Source organism: Pangasianodon hypophthalmus, chromosome 1 (genome assembly GCF_027358585.1).
Source record: "Pangasianodon hypophthalmus isolate fPanHyp1 chromosome 1, fPanHyp1.pri, whole genome shotgun sequence".
NCBI lineage: Eukaryota > Metazoa > Chordata > Actinopteri > Siluriformes > Pangasiidae > Pangasianodon > Pangasianodon hypophthalmus.
Window position 1 is genome coordinate 18,251,383 of NC_069710.1, and position 25,010 is coordinate 18,276,392.

Consider the following 25,010-nt stretch of genomic DNA (forward strand, 5'->3'; position numbering starts at 1 on the left):
TGCATTGTTAGTTCAGCAGGCATGTAGAAATTGCTCTTGAATGCACATATACAATTACAGAAAGGTTAGATACATCATGCTGTTAGATGCCACATTGCCGTTTGATTATACCTGAGGTTTCTGTGTTTTGTGTCCCATATTTCGTAAGGTGTCCTCCGGAGCTGGGACTTTTGATAAAACCGTGCCTGACTTCTGAACGATGAAGATTATCATTCTTGGGCTGGAAGACCTTGCTATGGTAGCCTTGTGGATGGTATGACAGAGATGGTTCCTCATCATCTTCTTCCTCATCGCCTATTACCACCAGTTCAGCTTGGATCGCATCATTTTCCTCATCTGACTCTGCATTCTGATAACCCATAAAAATCATAGTGACAGGCTCATTGCAATCCATCTCAGATGGGAAAGAGTTCTCTACACAGAAGCAAACGTCTTCTCTTGGATTAAAAGGGGAGTATCTCTCAAATCCCAGTTGTGAATCAGACACTGGAATGAGCCTTTTCTGTTCCTTAAGCTCCTGCATGAGCTCTGCTTTATTTGTGTGCACACCATCAGATCCTTGTCTATTTACAGCATACTTGTACATGTGATAATTCACATGATCTGGAGTAGGAGAAAGCATGGCTTTGGCATCTTCTTGATGTTGAGAGATTTGACTGTCAGGCTGTAATGGGCTGGGAGTCTTGCCCTGTATGTGGAACCCATTGGGTCCTGGGCTAACCATCCCTCGCTCCACTTTTTGAGGAGTAGATGACCTGCTGTAAGGGCTGGAGAAAACAGGCTCATGATACTCCACATCAGTTGGGTCTTTCTTTGCTGTGGCTTTTCTTAGAAGCTCCTCCACTTCTAGAGGGCTCAACTCATCAATTGCATCCTCAGACTCCTTCCCAGCTGACTGTACAGCATAGACCGACTTCCTGCCATCATCATAGACTTTGATACCTTTCTCTTGGAATTCCTGTGGGGTGACTGAGGCAGTGGAGAGAACCTGACTTTTGCCTGTGCGCAGGTCTTTTTCCACACTGATCTCCATGGCGTAAATGGCTGGAAGAAAAAGGTTAAGTTAGCTTAAGTCAAGCAATTGGTTTACTCTATACACTGCCATTCAAATGGTTTTGAACAACATTCCAGGCAGATGCTTATCAATGACCTTTTTCCAGTAACCTGAAGGTTAGACTACTGTAATGCCATACTGTCTGGATGTTCCAGTAGGTATATAAACAAGCTTAAAGTTAGTGCAGCATGCAGCAGCTAGAGTTCTCACTAGAACCAGAAAGTCTGACATATTCCCAATGCTTTATCCACACTAAACTGGCTCCTGGTAAAATAGATTGGATAATACTACTGATACCCTAGAAAGCACTAAATGGTCTCCCTGCACACTACCTGAGTTCAATTCAATTCAATTCATTTTTATTTGTATAGCGCTTTTTTTTTTACAAAGGTCATTGTCTCAAAGCAGCTTTACACAAACAAAAGTAAAGTGAAGTGTGTGTGTGTGTGTCGTCTCTGATGAGCAAGCAGGGCGACGGTGGCAAGGAAAAACTCCCTGAGATGGTGATAGGAAGAAACCTTGAGAGGAACCAGGCTCAACAGAGAACCCATCCTCATACGGGTTTACACTGTAGTGCGCGCGTGTGTGTGTGTACAATGTGTGTTGGTGTAGTCCATGGAAAACAGCTGAAGCGTCTTCGTGGCAGTGTGAAGCATACTGAGTGAACTTTTAGTTTTATTATCAAAAGGTGCAGGTTTTTTGTCAGTGCTTAGAATAATGAAAACATTTTTTCAATCATCTTTATATTTATTTTGTTTGTAAATCATCCTGAATTGCCTTATGTGAATTATGCTATATAAATAAATTTGCCTTGCCTTTCCTAAAAAGCCTCCAGCTACGGATCAGCCTTCCAATAGTGTTAGGGATCTTTAAGTCTAAGCTGAAATCCTATTTGTTTAGTCAAGGACTTTGTTAAATAGCTTTTCTTTTAAGTAATGATGCAGATTCAGGAGGGTCATGGGCATTGAGAGTTTTAGTAAACTAGGATGTTTTGATGTTGTCAACCTTGTCTATCACGTAATCACTCATGTTTGTTGATGGTGGACTGGCATGATGCTCACACTATACAGTACCCTCATCTTGTTCATTGTGTCATAGCTAGACCTGCTGGAGTACTTGCTTGAACTCTGATCACAGTCTACATCCTTTCAGGGCTCTATCTAATAATGTGTTCTTTCTATATGCCAAGCTGCATGTGTTCTACAGCCTCCTGATGTGATGCTGGTACCTGATTCTGACACATTTTCCTGCTGTGGCCCCTCTCTCCCACCTAGCGTGCATGATTCATTCAGATGCTCTTATTATGTTCTGTTCTTTCTGCTACTGGAGGTTTCAGCACTTGTGATTCACCTCCTGCATCACAAGTGCTGAAACCTCCAAAAAGTGCATGGATATCCTAAAGATGTGCACTTACCCCCAAAAAACAATTGATACCTAAGACTCATCTTTCTGATTCAGTGGGTTTCACCTGGATACTTCTAATTAATATAAACACTACCCTGTTCTCATATTAGCACTCATATTAACAATATGATCATACCCAATATTTCGTGTCCTTCCAACACATATAATGCTGTTTACCTTTTTGCTATGTGACTATATTGAAATAAACAGAATCCTGTTATAGGATGCGTTCCTTTATAAGTCCGGGTTCTCTCAAAGTTTCTAACACATGTTGTATCAGGGAGGTTTTCCTTGCCACCACTGTCTCTTATTCGGGATCTAACCGCCATAAGAAAGCTGCATATTAAAGACAGTCATAGGGGTGTTGTGATGGCATGTTTCAGCCAATGTACACCTTTCAATTTAGCCAACACACATCAAAGAAAGAGAAGAAATACAGCAATGGCGAAGCATTTTGCCATTCTATCCATGAGAGAATTGAAATGTGTGAAAGCCAATTCTGGAAAATTGAAAAGAATGTATTGATGAAATTTACGAGAAATAACTGGAATATATATATATAAGACTAATCAAATCAAACTTATATTTAAATTTAAATGACTAAGTGAATGAAGAAATGTTTGTGCCTTTTTTAAATTGGAAAGGCTAGAACTAATTGACAAAGGTCTAGACCTGGAACACTCTAATTAGATAGTTTTAGCACAGAGTGTATATTTGTCTTCTAATTGCTGTTAGCACTCTCTATAAGTCATTTATCTATATGCGTAACTGCTTTACCCTCCATGTGCACTGGCCTTTAATGAAGTGGTAATTTAGCCCTAAATGTCCCATTAGGATTTAAGAGCAGACAATTAACAAGTCTGTAAATACAAAGATTTACGTCTTTGGTGGAACAGTTACTTAATGCATTTCATTATATAATTGCCCTTTATTAATAGAATTAACTGTAATAAAAATACTAGATGTCTAAAACTTGATTTGCAGTGTATTTAGTTCTTTATTTTGTGTTCTGATATAGTCTCAATGGCCATCATTATTATTCAAATAAAGCAGAGAAGTTAAAGCATACCCTCTTTCTGTGCTTCACTATCAGAATCCTTTTCTGGAGTGTTGATTCTTCTCATAAGGGTTGGGGTATATGACTCAGGAATATCAGGTATTGTGGAGTAGATGTATTGAATCATCTCTGTAAAAACAATGAATAAGATATTACTATAATAAATCAGATGTTTTTGTATTAATCAGATGTTATTGTAAAATAGCAATATGTTCTAAGTTCTAACAACCAGAACAAGGAAGGATTTTTACCTCTTTGCACATCGCCATTTACTTCCTGTGTAGAAATACAGTTGGTGGATATAAAAACACAACATGATGTGAAGATATCAAGCAAAATAACATGATTAATCCACCCTTCGCCAAACTGTCTTCCGTCCATTCTGACAGCCAAGAGATTGCAAACAATAGTTTTGTAACAGTCAGTACAAAACCAAAGCACACCTTATACTATTGACCCATCAGCTGTTGGCCAAAAGTAACCCAGAATGCTGCAGTAAGTCTTCAGAACCTTCAAACATGGGCAAATGAATAAACCACGCAATACCTTTATAATGTCCTCAGCCGTCCTCTCCACTTCCTTCAGCCGCTTTAAAATGAGCTCTTCATTTGCTGAGATATTCATCTCCTCTGTTTCAAGATCCTCAATCTCACTCTCTATTCTGCAGAACACGTGAAAAAAATAGAATAAGGTACAGTCCAGAAATTATATCCTGCAGTAACATCCAAATAATAATAAATATTACAAAGCTAATATTACATTATAATTCGTTTTCATTAACAATCATTTTATGACATGAATAAACAAATTTTCCTCAACCATACACATTATTATTACTAATCTTTCTCCCAGTGTTAGTGCTAGTTTTTAATCTGTTATCTATTCAAATTTCAAATCAAATTCAAATTTTATTTGTCACATGCATAACCATACACAGTACGACTTGCAGTGACATGGTTTATACAACTGTTCCAACATAAAAAAGAAAATATAGAAAAATATTAAATATAAAGAAAAATATATACATAAAATATATATAAAGAAAAATATAAAGAAAATATGAAATATAAGAAAAATATATACATAAAAAATATATGAAGGGATTTTAAAAAAAAAAAGCATCTGTATTACCAATCTGAGAGGCAAGGTATAACATGTACCTCCTCTGAGACATGTGAAACTAATTACTGCATTGGAAATATATATATAAATATATATTTATTATATAGTTATATGTGACATAGCATGCATCCTCAGTAATTATTAGATTCCGGCCCCTAGACACTAGGGCTGTAGAACTCAAGCCTGGTCTTGGACCCAAGTCCGGTCTTGAGACCTTTTCTTTACTGACATAGAGTTGTCTCAGTCTCATTTTCATTTGGACTTGATCTTAACACTCTGTCTATCTCAGTTAGTCCTGGCATGCACAACTGACCAACACTCACAAATTCAATGTGAATAGAAAGCTTTTGTAATAATTTTCCTAGGATGATTTGCCATTATTTAAAACTAACCCTCCAGGTTGTTGGTCACAGATAGTTGAACAGTGGAGTGGAAACAAAAAACTTGTTTTGCAAAGCTGTGATTGGGGGCATGACTTTGAAATTCAGTGATAGAAACATTTATTTAAAAAAATAAAGATGAGTTGCCTCCTGAGATTTCCTCCAGATTGCTTTTGCTTTTAGTGATCAGAGCCCAGACAGTTCACTAAGCTAGATTCTCAAGGCTAAAGTATTCAATTTATTCTCTTTTGTTTGGGAAGAAACAAGAAATCAAGCCATTTGTGGAAATTACGGATTTGTGGTGACATGAACTGTGACCTGGCTATAGACTGCATTATCTTGTCTTTACTAATATAATGGATAGGTGGAAATGAAGCTGTTAATGTGTTTACTTTGACTGTCAATTTTCTTCAGTTTTTTTGGAGTGACTCATTCTGAGATCTCAGTAGTTGAATACAGTTTCCTTGATTAGTTATTTAATAATTATTTCTCAGTCATTCATCAGTTATTGTGGAACTGTTGTAAGTAGACAGAATATGTAATTCTACACAGTAGAACAGAAAATGTCATAGTAACACAGTAACACAAATTTGTCATAACTGGGAGTAATCCTGCCTAAATAATCCTCTCAATCACTTTCCTCTCAAGAATAAAGAGATTATTACCTAGAATAATGAAGACTTCAGCAGGGTGCAGATCTTTTTCCTGCAAAGCCCTCATTCTTAAATCTCGTTTAAAAACTTATTTGTTTAATCATATATTTTGTTATATAGTTTTCTCTAAAGCTAAAAGTAAAGCTATAGATCTAGAGGTTCATGGGTATTGAGAGTTCTGGTAAACTGGGATATTCTGATGCTGTCACACATCTCTCAGGTTTGTTGATGGTGAAGTATCCCAGGGTGCATACATGCCTCTGTTACCTTCTCACATTCCCTTTTAGTTATGCTGTCATAGTTAGACCTCCTGGAGTCCCTTTTAAAAAACTCTAGGATTAGAGCACATCTAATAACCTCTCTCTCTCTCTCTCTCTCTCTCTCTCTCTCTCTCGCTATTGAGCTGTATGTGTAGTCCTGCTGCCTGACATGATGCAGGTGCTTGATCCTGACACACTTCTACTGCTATGGCTCCACTCACCCTTCAGACTTGCCCAATTCACCCTGATACTACATCTACTTGGAGGTTCTGCACTTGTGAATCACCTTCTGCTACTGTGGATGGTCCTACATGGACACTCTAAAGATTTCCCAAAAACAGTTTATGCCCAAGACACACCCTTGATTCTGTGTATCTAAACCACTGTAGCTGTGCTCATCCCAGGACTCCAAAATGCTCACACTGAACAACTGCCTTTACTTCCTTTACTTTTCCTTTACTTTTCTGTTTGCCTTTACATTTTTACACCTCTATACGGTAATGATTTATAATGGCACTATCCCATGTCACCCAGAAAAGGCTCTCTTTTAAGTCTGGTTCCTCTCAAGGTTTCTTCTTCATTTCATCTGACGGTCACCCTGGCTTTCTCACGTAGGATCTATATCTACATCTGGATTTCTGTAAAGCTGCCTTGTGAAGTGTCTGTTGCTAAAGCACTATATAAATAAAACTGAATTGAATTGTGTTAAAGCCTGAAGACTACATGTGATGAAGTCCACACATGCACTCATAAACAGAATAACAGAAATAGATACACAAAAACTGAAGCAGTCCTATTGCTTGGAGTACCTGTAGATTTGTTGTTGCAAGAGCATGGCCTGCTGCTGCTCCTCTTGAGCCTGTGCCCTCATGGCCTCTTCTTCCTGCTCATTGTGACCACTCAGGCCATCCATGAGCCACTGCTCCCGCAGGGCTTTTTTCTATTTGGACAACAGGGAGATTTCTCTGTTATAGACCTTACCTAGGTCAAGGCCTAAAACTACAGAATCTCAAATAAGTCCTACAAGAACATAAAACTGTAGAACATTATATACCTTTAGATACTGAAGTTTCAATTTCTCTTCCTCAATCTCTCTCCTTTTCTTTGCAATATCCTCTTGTATTCTTCTTTTCTCCTGTTTCAACACATAGACCAACAAAAAACATATTAGTCTTCAGAATCCTGAAAACAATCAATATGTTCAGTTCTATTAAGCTGATGTGAGTTCTGTATATTTCTTCCACTGGACTCATTCAATGGTGACTTACTATAGCTGCTTCTTTATGATACTTTTGATGTGCAAAATATGGAGAAAGTTTTCTAATCCTGTTGAAATGAGATGATTTTGGAGCAACAAGAATGTATGAAACATAACCTGAACACTGGCCTGAACACAATTTCCAGAAAATGAAAGAAATCATGGAGAAAACACAAATTAATTTTCCACTCCCATAAAAATTGACATTTTTATGCTATGACGAGAACAATTAGATTTATATCATCCAGCAAATGGACTATAAGGCTAAGAATTAAACTAAGTATTTTCTAAATCAATACCAAGCATCATTTGGGCACATACTGGTCTGAAATATGGGATCTGTATCATTTTGACACATTTTAATGCAATTTAGGATCCACTGATGTATTTTATGCCATGAATTCATGGGATATGGACTGACATAACACATTATCTTGCACATAAACAGAGGACACAAATTGTATTAAAGCACTTCGCCATCACAAGTATGACATTGCACATAATTTGGCCACAGAAACATAATTTGGCTTGCCTTTATTTCAGTTTTGAATCATGGAATAGTTAAGTTGATATACCCTAATTAAACCCTGTATCCCTAAATTTCACAATATTAAAAATTTAGACTCTGATTGTGTAACAGTACAATACATTGAAATTTACAATAACAATATGAAAATGTAGTCTAGTACTATACTCACTGTGATGGCCTGTAGTCTCTCCCGCAATAGGTCAGCCTCCTCCATACTGACAGAGAGCTGAGAAAGAATCACGTCTGAGCGAAGCATATAGCCGGAGAGCGAATGGGGTACAGGCAGAAAGCAAGAGAAAAGAAGCCAAAATTAGACAATGAGTGGGTGGATGGTTGGTAAAGGGGGGCACACTTTCTTGGGTAAAGCTGGAAAATCTGTGGGTTTTGGAAGCAAAAGGTGGGGGGTGAAAGGTGCAAGAATTTTCTGTAACAGTGCTCTCTCTGAGGGATGATTTATTGCACTGTCAAATTGAAAGAGTAGACATGAGGTGTTTTTCTGACATGTCACATGTCAGATTTTTCCAGCTTGATGAGCTGAGGGCCTGGAAAACTAAGACCTCAACTTGGGAGGTGACATAGTCAATCTCAGTTTACTGGGTGCCAATGAATAAGGGATAAAGAGGCAACAAATTCCATGCCCGTAACAGGAGAAGGCAAATAAATGTCAGTGTATCAGTAAAGATAGTAGCCAATGTCATTAACAATGTCTTAAAATGTCATACAGTACATTAATCTGTATCATGGTACAATACGTGTTTATTTAAGTTCTGTCATAGAAATTATTGTTCCAAGAACATAACCCAATACTCTAAGCCTTGCTAACCTTTTGTAACATTTCCAGAACATGCTCTGTACATATTTGAGCTATAAATATTTCTCATATACATCCATGTGCTGTATTCAAGGCCAGTTTGTGATGGATGGATATGAAGAATGACAGAGGGTATGTTGTTCATGTTAGCAATAGTCTGCTGACGTGAAGCCTCACTTCTGTCACTCAAAGATCAACCTATGACAAGCAAGATATATGATTACAGTGTCAGAAAAAGGCATTCAAATAACAATGTGCAGTTATGAAACATGCCTGCATAAGAGTCCTCCTCAGTGATGGATGCTGTGAATACCAGTCAATAATAGAACTGGGAAATAAATAGGACATTGATTTACACCAAGTACAAGAGGGTCATATAAGGTTTCAATGTCAAACAATACTCCTCAGGGTAATTAATACAGCAGAGATTCCTAAAGTTATTTCTGCATCAAATATTTCCAAACACGTTCATGTTTTAGTGGAATCCAATAAGCACTCATAAGTTCCCCATGCTGAAATTACAATATTCTGTTGTGTGTTGACACATTCATACAGACTACATTACTGTAAATGTTACTGAAGGTACAGGATAGGAAAAGCAGGGTCGAGCATCCATACTAGATCCTCCACCAGGAGGGTTGATTTACAGCATGTTAAAGCGTGTGTCTGGGTCTCTCTCAGCATTGTAGTGAAAACAAACTACCACTTGGCTGAGTTCAGTGTCCATTTGACACCAGCATTCCAACTGGTTTAAAGCACCTGTCAGACGTGTGCTCAGTAACAGCAGTGAATTATAGAACTCCAGCTGAGTTGAGTCTAAATTTGTTGAGACTGGCTACATGAAGTGATACACAAGTTTGCACTTACGTTGGTGTTCAGTGTTTATGTGTACGTGAGTGGGTTTTTTTTTTTTTTTTGATGGGTGGGTGGGTGGAATGATTAGTATGCAACAATTCAGTGTGTGGATGACACATCTCTATGGCTCAAAACACTGCATACATCTGACTGATGCATTTTATGTGTAGGAGCGCATACACCAACATTTGCATACCATGGTTATAGAATTTTATGTATGTTCCCTCTTCTTTCAGAACATTATTTATATAATATTTACTCATATGTTTCAAGGATACATGTATATTTAATATATATTAATATATAACATACATAATATATAACAATTCTCAAATGAAAAGTCATTCTTATAATCATCCTTCTGCCCAGGCCCTGTGAAAAATGCTTTCAAGGGATTATTATTTTAAGTTAAAGTTCATTACATCAGGGAAAGTGCACCTCAGACTGTTACCATTAGCATATTTTGTCACACCAAGAACAAGTGAAAATTGTCTCATGTCTCTTTGTAGCGCCATGAAGTAAAAAATGAAGGAAGGTACAATATGTGTAAGTGGTGTACACTAAGAAAAAAATGGTTCTCCAAGGGTACTTTGGTGAAGGCAATATAGTATGTGTGACATTCCGATTATGTGAAAGTCACCACCACAAAGTCAGTTAGGCCAACATTTTGGAGCCAGGGACCCCTTTAAGTGTAAAATAAAATTCACATACCTCCTCAGTAGAGATTTATTTCATGAACATAATCCACTACTATTAGGCTCATTATTCAAACATACATTAACATTCTTTTTATTTATTGGAGCCATTGAGCTTTTTATTCCTGAAAGTTTCACCACCAGAACACATTAAGAGCAAGTTAACAATTTTTATAGGCTGACTTTTTTTTAGTTATTAAGTTATTAATAACTAAAAAAAATTTAATTAGTAATTTTAGTTATTTTTTAAATTATAATGGTTTGGATTAAACTCATTCAATTCAGTTGACCAGTAAAACATGGTAATAATTACAAGACTAAGAACTCAGTCATAAATAAAATAAGGTAAAGGTGAGTTGTGATTTCCACCACTGTAACAAAATAAAAAAAAAATTAAAAATCATGGACCCCATGGTTGTGCCTCACGAACTAACTAAGTAATATGGTTTGCTTAGTTAAATACAGTTAAAGCAAAAAAACAGTAGTACACTATACAGTCTCTAAGGGGGGAGAGGTAGCACAGGTTGAACATATTATTAGTTATTTAATTAAGCTACTTATTCATAGTGTTAGTCTTATTTTAACATATAAAATACAAAATAAAGACTTTAATTTATGTTTGATGGGGTATGAATGTTCAGATGAAGTAAAGTTAACTAGCTAGCTAGCTAAACAACTAGCTAATATTGTAGTTTTCTAGTCAATTTTACTAGCACTTCAGAATTCAGATTTTAATATATAATTTTTCAATTTGGATGGTTTTTTAAAAGACTTTTTAATTAGTTTTTAACTGTGGCTTTTTTTTAATGTTTTCTTTTGAAGTGTTAAAGTTACATGTAGAGCAATCACTTGCTAGCTAGACTGCTATCCATAGAGCTACTTACCTCAGAACATTATGTTGATGTACTGACTGCAATATATGCTGTAATAGCATTAACTGACATTAATTCTGCTATTTCTGTCTCAAGAGAGACAATTTTATAATTACTTGTGTTTCTTCACTTGTATGTTGAGATATTTGGAGCACTGTTGTCTTAACCACTGTAAGTGTGTCTTCCAGTTCATTCTGTATTGCCATAATACAGTAGTTTAGTGTTAGCTTAGTGAGCCTTGTTAAAAACTGTGTAAATAAATGTTAAAGTTCTCACACAATAGTAATTTCCTTCGAATTAGAGATGGCTCATTACATGAACATATATTTATATAATGAACAAACAGCTTTAGAAATTATTCCACTTCAAAATGTACTCTCTCTCTTTTTTATAACATACACTTTTTCATTAAGCCTACCTAAAATATTAGAGCAGCTGGTTTCCGGACATTTTCTGGGGTAATGTGAATGCTTAGGTTTCTGAATATAACTTTGTATATTGAGCACCCTTTATGTAATATAACTTACATGGTATCCTATTATTTTAAATCTAAAAACTGATATTTTAGTAGATTTTGAGTAAACCAGATGTAGGCCAATCCAGAATTGTATTACACTTCATAACAGCTACTTTACTTAACAAAGGCACTTACTTGACTTTTATATTGTATTATTTTGTATTATTTTGCATTTTTAAAACCAAAAATGCTTCCACTATTCACAACCAACAGAATAAATAAGAGCACAATTAGCACATAACTCTCTGACACCTATCTTTGATTCATGGTGCGAATGCAAAAATAATATATTGTGTATTCTGTGTATTTTGATGATGACTGGTGCAGGTGGTGACATGATGCAGTGCAGCGTAGTTGTAAAAAGGGTTGGGTTCTCCTGTATACATTAAAAAGAGGTGTGGTTAGGTGTGCTGCTATGATATCGAATCAAATCAATTCCTCTCATTATATGTTACTGTAATAATGCTGGACTATAAACAAAAGTAATGTTCTGTTTCTAACATAGTTTACAAAACACTGGGTGTCGACGGGAGGTGAGGAGCGTGACATTAGCTCAACCAGCCGAGCGGAGCCTATTCAATTCCACAAGCTTGATTCTGTTGTCATTGAAGCATTTTTATGTTGATTTGATCATGAATATGTTTTGGTGTTTGTCCTGCTAGAAGATCCAACCAGGACCCAGGTGTAGCCAGATTCTTAAATCTCTACTTAATGACATCTGTGACATCATAAATCCTAACAAGGTTACCCCTTGGAGAAAAAACAGGCCCACAACAACACTATCATACAAACAGTGGGGATTTTTTTTTCTGTATTACCCATCCTGCTTTTTTTTTTTTTTTTTTTTTTTTTTTACACTAAACCCACCTTGAGTCTCATCTGACCATAGAACCTGGTTCCAGGAGCATCTAGTGAACTCCAGACACTTATGTTTGAGTGTGGATCAAAGACAAGACTTTCTTTTGGCATAGCTTCCAAACAATTTGTTGGCATGGAGGTGGTGTCAAATTGTACATTTGGAGCACTGGGACCCATAATGCTACCATCTTCTGCAAATCTCCAAACATGGTCCTTGGAGAAATTTTTGCCTCTCTAACCATCCTCCTCACTGTGCCTGTGGGAAAATACACTTTCATCCTCTTCCACGCAGGTCAGGTTCATTACAGCTCTGGTCATTTAAACTTCTTAATTAATGCCCTAATAGTAGATATGGCATTTTTATGTGTGTAGCTGTTTTTTAATAGTCATTGCCTGATTTATGATGATCAACATATTTTACATCATTTCACTGGTGTATCCCTAATCTTCCCCATGTTGATGAGTAAGGATATTTGGCCTCTGTGTAACCTCATATTCCACCCCACTGGAACAGGAAGTTGTGGATGACTGGTTAAGTGTTTCTAAACAGTCCATCTTAAAAAAAAATATTTTTTTTTGTTGTAAACTATGTCCCTAAAAAATGTAAAACATAAACAGGAACATGTCTTAGTTACATTTGTGCACAAGAGTTTCTAGGGGTACCAAAAATTGTGAAATGTGTGTTTTTGTTAAATTTGTATATGTTTAAGTATAAGTTTTTAAAAATATATATATATATATGATGTGGCTTTCCACACGTCAGGTTTAAATGAGCTTTTAAGAGACACAAGTTATCATGCTTCAGTGACTTTTAACTTCTTTTCAGCACTCCGCTGCTTAAAAACAATGAGACTTTCTGCCATCAGGTTTTGTCAAAGAACACAATGAGTTTTACAAAGTCGTAAAAGCCGTAATCAGGAATTAATGGACTCACTCGTTTTGTCTGTGGAGTATTTAAGCTGTAAAAATAGTCTTTCTATGGGTGAGCTCCCTCACCAGGGATAATGTCTGGGTGTCCAGTGGAAAAAGGCTGCTGGAGGGGGTCTTTATGAACTGAGTGTACATAGTGCAGCACAGTGACATTTTCAGAATGATCTATGATTAGATTTCACTTATAGTTTTCATCTTGATATTTTTTCCAGCTGACTGACATAGTAACTTGCATCATATATGTTTTATTCTTGTGAACTTTTGTGAACCCTACGACATGGCGATCTAATTCCTCATCCCCATCCTGACATTAATTTCAGCAATTTGTTTAGGCTGTTAATTCAATTTCCTAGACATTTAATTGGTTTATTAATTATATGGTGTTTTCTCCATAACTACGCTTCATCTATCTGATTTGCAAACAACAAAAAGGTGTTTATTGTTCTTTATGAATAAAATCATTCAGTTAGTTGTATTTAGCTTTTGTATTTAGTATTTGGATTACATAGCCTATTTAGTTTGCTGTGGGCTGACATAAATAGCTCACATCCACAAAAAGCCTTCGTTTGGAAGTCACAATGAAAAATATAACATTGTGTGGACAATTAGATGAGACACTGACAGGTGGTCACTTGCATTTTGAACTTGTACTGCTTCACCCATATCAGCACAGATGCTTCAATTTCAGAGCAACAAAATGGCACCTGAGCACAAACAGAAACAAAAAGCTTATGTCCAATAGAATTATGGCAATAGAAATTACACTTGTTCCTGCACAAAAATAGAGCCTTTTGCCTATATTCTCTCTAAGTTTAATAACTAAAAAATCCCCCAAATACATATAAGCCACAGTAGCAAACATAATTATCTGTAGATTTGATTTCAGGACTGTGATTTTTAGTCTTATAAGGTGAAGCAACTCCATTGTTTTAGCAAGTTGGGCAAGACTTTTAACTACAACAAATACTCTCTATATATAAGCAGTGTAAATCTCATCTCAGTTATAGGATGCCTGGACCCTTTGTATCAGAAAATATTTTTTTCCCCCAGATGCTTTTTTTTCCTGCTCTGACAGATAGAGGTTATTTGTACTTTCTAGGTAGCAGAAGTAACAGCACATATAGTAGATATGGGGATCCATTACACAGACATATAAGGCAACAGTAAGTGTCTCCCTTATGGGCTTTTCCCATTACTCCATAACAGTACCCTATCAGATACATGGTGGTGTAGGATAAGACAGCCACTGTCAGGACAGGCTACAGAAGGTTATGTCAGGAAGGCCTAAGCTGTCAGTGGAACTGCCGGCAACTGAAAATAGCTTTTCCTTCCAGCTGTGCTGAGCAATGGAACATAGCCATTATCCTGTGCGCTCCTCATGCCTGTCAGCAAGTGACACTGCTATTTAAACTAAAATGTAAAAGAACAAAGAAAACACTACAAGTCACTACAAGCTCACTTAAAACAACATTTACATCATGCTGCATTGTTGACAGATTAGGGTCAGTAGCTGGTCTGAACAATCTAACATTCTCTCTTTGTATGCGGTTCTAATTATACACTAAACACTTAATATTCACAGAACACAATCAATTCAGACTAAATCTTAATCCTTCTGTAATCACAGCAAACAGGATTGTATCTACACTTTGCCTAATGTGGCAGATGCACAATCTTGTATGACACAAAGCAGCCAATCTGTTCCCATGGCAAAGAGTTAGCTCCATTTGTTTCTGCTCAGCTATCCTAGCTAACAGAGTGAGTGCAGAAAGAGACAGTAATCTTCAGTCCTTAATCTTTTTTGCTAATGGTTTAACAGGCTAATCCCAGATGATAACTGCTTTTCAATATGGGATGTGGAAAATAGATATATGACATGAATCGATGTGTGTGTGTATTTATATATATATATATATATATATATATATATATATATATATATGTGTGTGTATAAAATGGCTAATATTGCCATTCATTGATCATTATATTAGAATTAAATCTTATAATTATATGTTTGTACATGGAGCTGCTATGAGTTATGAGGGATGAGTAGGGGGATCTCCCCAAACACAGTGCTGCCGTCACTGTGACTCTGTAAGCCTCTTGAGACTATCAGAGATGACAGTAATGTGTTACCAAAAGTCAGACCCTTTTAAATCTTATTATACAGGCATTAAAGATCCCCCACAGGGACAGTTGGCAAGCATGGAAACACGCCAATCCTAAAGGAATTATAAGATTACTGAATCAAAGACAACATGCTCAGAGCAAAACAGTGCCATCTCTGCCAGTAATTATACTTTTTCTTTCAACCAACACTGTATAGAACACATATTAACCTTAATCAGAAAGAACTAGTTTAATAGGCAGACAGTTAAAAAAGATAAAGCATATACACTAAACGTGATAATATCAGTACAAGGAAAGAGAAGCATAGACTTACCAATAATTTGTGGCTGCTATCAGATCTTTGGTGAGCACAAACTGGAGGGAAGTCACTTTGCTCTGCTCAGACTACAGTCCATCTTGGCTGAGTGTGTGCGCATGCGTGTGTACTAATGAGTGTGTAGAAGTGCAGGTAATGTAGGCTGAGAGTTAAGCTGGGGTTATCACTCTCTGGCAGACTGCCCCCACGCTCCCCCACTTACATACAGCCACTTTCTTCTCTTCTGTTGGTTAATTCTCTCTCACTCCCCTCTCTTCTCTCTCTCTTCTCTCTCTCTTTTCTCTCTCCCGCTCTCCAAGCTCCTCCTGAGCCTGACAGAACTGGGCTGCCAGACCATATGTGAGTATAATACTGCCAAACAACAGACAAACAGACACACTGATACCTCCCAATATGCAGGTCTTGTTCATCGACTGTCAATCATCCAATAAACAGTCACACAATTATCTAAGTAACCTTTCCTAAAATTAACCGCAAAGGACAGTGGTTTGGATTCGAGATGTCTCATTAGTTTCGCCTGCACAGTTGTACTGAGGCTGCATCAGAGACCTCTGTGCTGCATTATGCTTATTTTCATAACCACAGTTGCGCTATAGCTCAAAACAGAGTTATTAAAAATATCATGCAGCTTATTATATTCACCAAAGAGCATTTTAGATGTGTAAAATGACTGATCCAAAGCACAGTACTCATCAAAATATTATTGCCTCATCCTCTGCTTGAGATTACTTATTACCTAAGGGATCAGATTCATCAAACCACACTGAACGACTCCAAGAAATGTGGGTTCAGAATGCAGTAATGTTGTATAATCTGGTTCCTAAAACAATACACTCTTATTGCACTACTTCTGGTTGACGTTTAACAGTTATTTATTATAGGTATATGCATATAGATATGTAAAATGCCCTTTTTATGGTGGATATAATGTTTCACAGTGTGTTCTCTTAGCTGGGTACTCCCCCGCTCTTTTTCCCATCATTCATGCCATCATTCAGCAGCCTCAGGCAGGTACAAAAGTCTCCATGGCAACGGGCTGAACCCTCACCACGTTTTCTGGTCCTTTGCTAGCTAAAGATAGGAGCATGCAGCACACAGACATATTCGCACTGAATAAGGGCTCTCATGTTTCCTCAGTTCTCTACAGTATTGTTCAAAGCTGAAGAGTCCATTAACTTGATCAGACAAATGGTGTGGGACACTGGATTGCTAAAAAGGAGAAAGGAGGATGAGAATGAATATTGATTTGTACTCCCTGGCTAGAATGGCTATCTTGGATTACCTATATGAGTGATGACTGTCAAATGCAACACTAGATGAGTGACAGAGTAAAACTATGAACTGGAATGATACTGTCATGAGCAGCTGGCAGAATGAGCTCAGAGGGACAGAATGCACAAAGAGGCGGATGCACATGGACACACACACACAAACACGCACGCACACACACAAACGCTCACAGCAATTTGAACAGGAACAGCTTGCAGCCTGAGAGTGCCAGTGTGGGACATTCCTGATGGCTGCGCCTTGCATGCCGTCCTCACCAACCTGCTACACTCCCTGCTGAGTCTCTAATGAACGGAAATGCAGGCAAAATGTGCCAGCAGAGTCAGGTCTTAGCTACAAACGCACTGAGGAACATTCAGCTCTGCTGCCCACTCACAGGCTGTCTCAGAGCACCGGAATCACCGCAGATATAGCTGAATCAATCAGACTTCTGTTTCTCTATTTCAACAGGCTCAAGAGACTGAGAAAAAAACCCTAGAAGATTCTATTATAAATTTCACTGAGCCTTTGATTCAAGCTAGTGAGGTTTTGTCTCAGTCTGAAGAATTGACTGGCAGGCAGCTGCTTCTTAAGATGCCTATAAAAGGGGTTCATGGTTAAGACTTTACCCAACACTGTACTGTTATACCACCTTCAAGGACACTGACGCTGACATGAGCTGACGAAAATAGCTCCGGTAAGCCAGGATCCAAACGAAAGCAAACCACCTTCCAGAATAATGTGCTTGAGGTCATGCCCATTGAGCTGTGCTTAACTGTCTGAATACACAGATGCTCTCTGGCAGTTAAATATTGATATGCAGTTAGTGATGTAAAAGGGGAATAGAAAGAAAAAGAAAACAAAACCTTGATAATGAATTATATAATGTTAGACATGTGCAAACCTCAGGATGCGAGAAAGACTAAGCAGCAATGTGAGAGACAGATTTAGCAAAGGGGTCAGGAAGACTGAGCTGTGGATAAAATTGTAATGCACAGTAGAAAAACAGCAGTAGCAGCTCTAACACACACTCACACTTACACACCATTTGCTTGAACACTTATGCGATGGATTTATTGTGACTCCATGCATCTAACTTTGTTGACATTTCTTCTAAATCCCCACACTGCTCTCAGAGCTGTGAGGTTGAGGAGCTGAGTGTGGAAGCTCCAATGCTTTCTGTAGCCCTGTTTGTTTTCTTCATAATGTGAAACAGAGAAGCTTGTGAAATTTTTCACAATCTTTCACCTGTAAAAAGAGAGCTTTTACTTTATAAAGCCACAGACAGAATATACAATGTTTCCATGACCAACATGTATAAACAGACAGATAAAGACATTAAATACTGTATATTTTCATAAAGCATACATGAATATTTGGGCCAGAGTGTTGATCTCATACTTTGCTTTGACACCTCCAGACCTATGAATATAGGAAATATAAATCACTTCCTGTAGGGCATGAATCAATATCTGTGTGCTGTCACTCCTCTGCCAATATCTCTCAGAGTTGAAAATTCATTCAAAATATCCTAAAATACAAGTAATACTATTGATCAATACCCAAGGAAAATAAATTTTCTAAATAAGTTCTCCTGGGTGGCACAATGACACACATTGTTACCTCAGCTCTAGGGATCCAGTTTGATCCTGAGCTTGGGCTCCTGTCTGTGAGTATTTCATGTTCTCCCTGTGTCTGTGGGACTAATAGGTAGATGGCTATGATAAATTGTCCCTAGGTGTGACTGAGTGAGTGACTGAAAAATCTCATCTTATGCTCATTTACTTCTCGTAGGCACTATTTGAAATTGAAACTGTTAGAAATCATTAGGTTTAATTCTTCTGTATTTTATCTAAAGTTAATCTCAAAATAATAATAACTTGTGTCTTACTCATTTACCACTTTTTGAGAGATCTATTATAAACAGTTATGATTCCTTCTAGTGTAGGTTTGCAAAGGTCTTGGACATAATATAAACTCAACCTCGTCCAAGCATCTCAAGAAAAACCTTCTGTCAGTATAAAAATGAGACATCATGCTTTTCTCATTTGCCCTTGAACATCTTAAAGTGAGATTAATTTATTCTAAGTGGGTATCAAGAGTAGGTTTAGAAGTGAGTTTAATTAATTATTTTTGTGTCAGAATACTTTCTATAATATTCGCCTTACATTCCATCAACAGATAGTAAAATATTTGCTTCGAGGTTAAAAAAACAAAACAAAAAAAAAAAAAACTAGTGTCTGTGGCAATTTAGACTCTGTAAACGTGAAGAAATAACAAATGACCAGCAACATCCTTACAACTAGGACAAAATGAAGTGTGTGTACTCATCTCTCAACCATGTTACCTGTCAATTCAGAAAGCCTGCACTAACATGTAGGTGTTCTAGCATAGGCAGAGTGTCCACATGTGTCCTGGGGTCATGACTTTAGAGTAAATACTGAAAGGAGGCTGTATTTTTATGTTTTGACTTTCAAAACTTCTAGCTTTTGTTTACTTCACTGTTAAAATCATTGACTATAATGTTAACACAACAATGAGACAGTCCATATTTCCCTATATTTCACAACCTACTTTTGTGTACATACTTACAAAAAGTCTTTTTAGTTGACATTACACCCATTCGCTAAAGCTGGCTACCTAGGCATACTAGACACTTTAAAATCAGTGCTTTAATCATTATGCAGAGCACTAAACAGCTCTCTTAGTGCAATATTCTGCCAACTGAAAACACATTTGTGGTGCCTGAATTCCCTCAAGTACAGACAGCTTGTTGACTGTGCCCTTCTTTAAAAGCCTCCGCAACAATGTTGGATGACACTGAGGGCATGTTAATAGCTGTCACACAATTATAGCATAATGGGATGCCTTTAAGAGCTCTTAAAATGATGGAACATAGCATAGAGAGAAACATCAACTATAAGATAAAGCCTTTGGTTCAGTTGCCATGGTAGCTGGATAACTCCTTGTCAGTAAGTAAGCAGAGAGGTGGGGGGGGGGGGTTGTTCCTCTTTCCTAAAGTGCCACCAGGGGGCCCTCAACCGGATACACATAAAATCTATCAGGAGTAATGTAATTTTAGTGTTGCATGAACTAGAACTGTCCCACTGCTTGGATTGTCTGATTTTTTATGTATGCTATTCTCGTCTTTAGAGGTGTATAACACCCTCTTTAGAGTTAATAACTGAGCATGGTTCGTTTTTGATTTTGTGGATTGCACTAGGTCGAGAGTCTTCTGCATTCCCAGCCACTACTGCTGTCTAATCAATGAGTCTATGTGAGAGAGAGAGACTACAGAATGGAGTTAAGCCTCTGGCAGCTGTGTGTGAACATTACAACCTGTCAAATTCAGATTCAAATTTCAAAATCTTACCTCTGGCTTAAATTACATAGTTACATAGACATACTGAACTTTTACTGACATCCATTATTCAGGTTTGATTCCACATCTATGGATTTTAGCTTCATTAAATGAAATTAGGGAGCTCAACAAAGTGAAAAAAGGACAAGCTTTAATGTCTTACTCATCACAGACCAATGTTATAATGCATAGCAAAAAAAATGGTTTCATCTTTGATTATCAGTCATTAGCTTTGGTGATAAATCTTTCATGATTTACTTACATTATAATGTTCTTGATTAATTAATGACTGAATGGAAAGTGCTGTTAATATGAGTATATACAGAAGCCCTGCTACCAGAAGATGGCACTGAAGCCCAACTAATGATAAGATTCTGTTTTGATGAAAAGCAAGTATGTGTGAGGAGGCAGTTGACGCCAAGTGAAATGATGGCAGAAAATAGTAACTGACTATGCTGTGTGCATGTTTACAAATGTGTATACACAGTGATGAATCATAAAACAAAACAAAACATACAACAGGGATCATGTGAAACATTACTGTAACATGATATACCTGCTGCTTCGCCTGTAGTGATGCCATTAAATTTCATTTGGATAGCACTTTTAATAATATACACACAATTGACACAATTAGCTTTACAGAAATCCAGATATAGATCTATAGACGGATGACAAATTGAAGCAGAGGTCAACATAAAGTGTATTATTAAGGTTTTTGGCAACCACAAGTTGTCAGAACAGCTTCAGTATACCTTTGCATATCTTTTACAAGTCTTTGGAAATACTGAAGAGCACTGAAGAGATGAACACTATTTTTCAAGATATTTCCTCTGGTGTTTTGATAATGGTGGCTAACATGTCGCTCCAAAATCTCCCGTAAGTGTTCAAAAGGCTGAAATCTGGTGACCATGACTATCCATACCCATCAAACCATTCAGTGAGTGACAATTTTGTGACTTCTTGGCACTGTTATCGTGGAAGATCCCACTCCCATCAGGATAGAAATGATTCATCATACTATAAAGGTGATAAGTCAGAGTAACTGATCTGATTGATTTGTAGTGACCCATTTGTCTAAGGGCACAAGGGCTCCGGATTCTGAAACTGTCAGGTGTTGACACTACATACTGCACACCATGGTGTATGCAACAGTACAATTGATTGACATATTTTTTTGGCATCCTTCCATCCTCAAGAGATGATGGTGTAGCTTCCAGTTTGGTGATGTTCTATCTGCATCTTCGCGGATGCAGAATAAGAGTTAGAATATTGTTCTTTCAGTTTTCAACGAACTGCATTAAAATTCTGTTTGTCTGGTATTTTGTACCTGAGATCATTTCAGCTTCTGTCATTCTCTTACAAGAATCCATCCTCCTTCTTCATCTCTGGCTTAATCTATTACCTCCAGACACATCATCAGCCTGCTAACACTAACCCCACAGACAGCTAAAATAGAGGGAGACAGCAACAGACAAAGAGCTGTCAATCCAAGTCTCAAATGGTTTTCAGACCTCTCTAACTATACCAAACATTGAATCTGGCAGTGAAAGATGTATCGAAGTGACAGGCTTGCTCTTATTGTCCCGTGCTTCCACCAACACTTACAGGCTGAATTCCCAGCAACCTCTGCCTCTCTCGCTGTGTATTCACAGCATACTGGAACATGTGGGAATTAAATTATCTACAAAGGACTGACCTCAATCTCATTCATGGCCATTTGTTGAATTATGTAAAATGGATTAGTCTAATTTCCCTGTTTCTGTTGATGTGTCTCCTTATTTAACCCATTCTGTGGGGCACTTAATGCTGTTCAAGTTATATAATTACCTGTGGCAGGTCATCAGGCAGTTAAATATCACCTCAGCAAAGATAGAGGGAGACACTTCATTAACAGCAGCTCCTCCGCCCCTATACCTACAGAGTTCTCATTAGTGTACTTGAGACAGGGAGTCTATGCAGAATCCATAGTGAATATTTACATGTGCAGTTGCACTCCAGATGAGTGGTTAGAGGAGATTTGTCTTTGACTTGTTCACCTGAACTGCACATTTAGTGCTGTGTTTGAGTGAGTGCGTGCATAAAAGAAGCCCCTGTCACTGAATTATTCGTCACTCGCTGTAAGGAACACAGCAGGGATGAATATAAAGAAAGACTGTGCGTGAAAGGGCACTGTACATCAACTGAAAGATCTGTGGTACTTTTTCTTAATTATTTTTTCCCCCATGTGTATCTCTGTGTGTGTTTTTATGGGCATCTTAAGTGTCTTGATGATGCTTTGAGGTGTAACAGTAGATTACTGAACCTGACAACCTTGAGAACTGCTTCTCCTCCCAGAATCATATGAGGAGCACGCAAACTATGAAATATGAACCCCACAGATTTAAAACAATAATCCTGTTGGCTTCATGGGGTAAATCAGGTGAATCCACCTCATCATGCGGACTATTAACACGTCAATGGCGGTCAAGGGCTATCTCAGCTACCATATGGGCATCTGTTCCTCTGTTTGTGACCTACTTTTGCAGTAGGTGAGTAATGGGCTGTGTCCATGTGGATTGCTTCAGTGCACCAACACTGCCTGCATTTCATTAACAGTAAAGCCACGTGTGCACTCATGCCATACCAGAAGCCATTCATAAAATATTCAAAGGTGTTAGGAACAGGTCCTGTAATAGACACCTCTAGAACCAACATTCCTCCTGTACCTTACTCTGCCTGCTCTTGTCACTGCAAAAGAATGGAATGTGGTGTTTTCTGTAAGTCATTACTGCCTGAATTAAAATAGGCAACAGTGTAATGATACTTACACTACTCACTCAAGCAATATTTATGTTTGATGTGGTTTAATGTTTTAAGTTAATGACTACCTCAGTCCTAAGTGTAAATTATATTATAATGTGTATGTTATACCACTAGGGTGCACTGAGACCATTTCATATTGGAGGCTTTTCTGACATCAGCAGGGGGTGAACACCTTATTGATTCCCCTGCTGTGTTTACACAGGAGAAGCAACTTGTGCCTTGGTTCCTGCTCTGCACTGAAACACAAAACATCTGAAAGTACAGCTGATGTCTGAACACACAGAAAGATTATTGCAACCATTCTCTTTGTGCTGTATTTGGGCTCTTTTGATTTTTTTTTTTTTTTTTTGCATTTATTATTTTTTTATGGTTGGTCATATTAATAAGAGTGTTTGGTACTGCAAGAAAACTTAAAATGTATGAAAAAATTAACCTTGCTCATTTGAGTTATTATATACTCATTATTGTCTACAACAATTAAGTATTTTTAATAAAAGTAAAACAGTAAATTCTGCATTAAAAATTTAATAGATACTATCTGTCTTGGTCCAACTTGCAAAACATGCCCCATAAAACAGACTTCCCCAGTTAGCATTCCTCCTATAACCTCTTCTGTCTGCACATAGGAGCAAAAAGAAGAAGAGAACAATAAGTTGTCATATGTAAGTCATGTCTGAACTGATTATAATGTCGTCTATGTACAAATAGTTGAATGTGTCTATCTTTGGAAGCATCCAGTACACACAGTATATTAGAACTAAACAACGAGAAACCAACCTGGAGTTCTCATAAACAAAAATCTTCAGTAAGAAATGATCCTGTTTTGGGGAACGTTATATTTTATCACATACCATATTTCATCTATTTGAATCCCATATTATACAGACCTTGCAGTAGTGTAAGAACTGCATCAGGGAACTATGATGTTAGGACATTACAGACCAAAGAACTGCAAACAAAACGTAAATGAGTAATATCCAGCTTGACTGTATGCTAACACAGGGAGCAAAGTTAGCTCCATCTATGATTCCCCAGAGCTTTCGCCTAATAATATAGGATTTAAGAGAGCTAAAGAAAATGAAATTACTTCTCTCTGAGGCTGAGCATCCAAGTCTTGTGGAGTTCCCCTGTTGCCATGGTAACACTTTTTTTTTTTTTAAGAAAACTCAATTTAAGGCAATTGAAACAGTAATTAAAAGTGGATAATGAGACTGTATTGTGTAGTAAAAGAATACACTTTTCACAATTTTAGCAATGTGAATTCTGAGGTCATGCTTATTCATTCGCATATGCATTCACCAAACAAGAAAGGATTATAATACTTCATTTACCACAGGAATACAGTGGTAAATGAATAATGTAAATCCGAATAATGCCCTAAATCCAGTTTTACTATTTGCGTATTATCTTTGGTATTAAAATTAGAGCAAGAGGTTCATGCAAAGGCAGTAGCCAAATAATTTGTGTATTAAATAAATGATAGTGTGTTATATGAGGCACTAGCCTTCCATCTATTAGGAAAGGAATTAAAATACTGTACAACTGTCTCTGTCTTTCAGTGTCTGTTATTGCATTGATTTTGTCATTATCCTACTGAGTAGGTGCCAAACACTACAGGACTTGGAGACCCAAGCATGGCCACATATTCTGCTTGGATGACTGCCTGTTCATCATTTACCTTCACATTTACAACATTTAGCTTCCATCCTCATCCAGAGTCACTTACAGAAGTGATTTATATTCACCATAAAAATATTCCCATGATGGTCAGATAAAAAAGGGTTTAAGAATATCATTAAGTTAAAGCACTGTTGTACAACAAGACACTAGTACAGCAGTGAGTAGAGGCTATTTTTCTGGAGTTGTTGAAGTTGAAG

At 37.3% G+C, this 25,010-nt stretch overlaps 1 protein-coding gene across 3 annotated transcripts in view; it reads right to left on the reverse strand.

The window, feature by feature from the left end:
* The window catches only part of palmdb (palmdelphin b), a 28,609-nt gene extending 12,551 nt beyond the window's left edge, over positions 1-16,058 (reverse strand). The window contains exons 1-8 of one of the 3 annotated variants that reach the window (XM_026926282.3): positions 15,699-16,058; positions 7,887-7,960; positions 6,985-7,065; positions 6,740-6,870; positions 4,062-4,176; positions 3,767-3,791; positions 3,528-3,644; positions 112-1,044 (exon numbers count right to left, since the gene is read on the reverse strand). In XM_026926282.3, coding sequence (XP_026782083.3) covers positions 112-1,044; positions 3,528-3,644; positions 3,767-3,791; positions 4,062-4,176; positions 6,740-6,870; positions 6,985-7,065; positions 7,887-7,931 — 1,447 coding nt within the window. In that variant the 5' untranslated portion in view covers positions 7,932-7,960; positions 15,699-16,058. Of the gene's footprint in view, positions 1-111; positions 1,045-3,527; positions 3,645-3,766; positions 3,898-4,061; positions 4,177-6,739; positions 6,871-6,984; positions 7,066-7,886; positions 7,961-15,698 lie in introns of those variants that run through there. The other 2 variants (XM_026926280.3, XM_053234248.1) reach the window with 2 other exon arrangements.
* Positions 16,059-25,010: the final 8,952 nt, after the last annotated feature.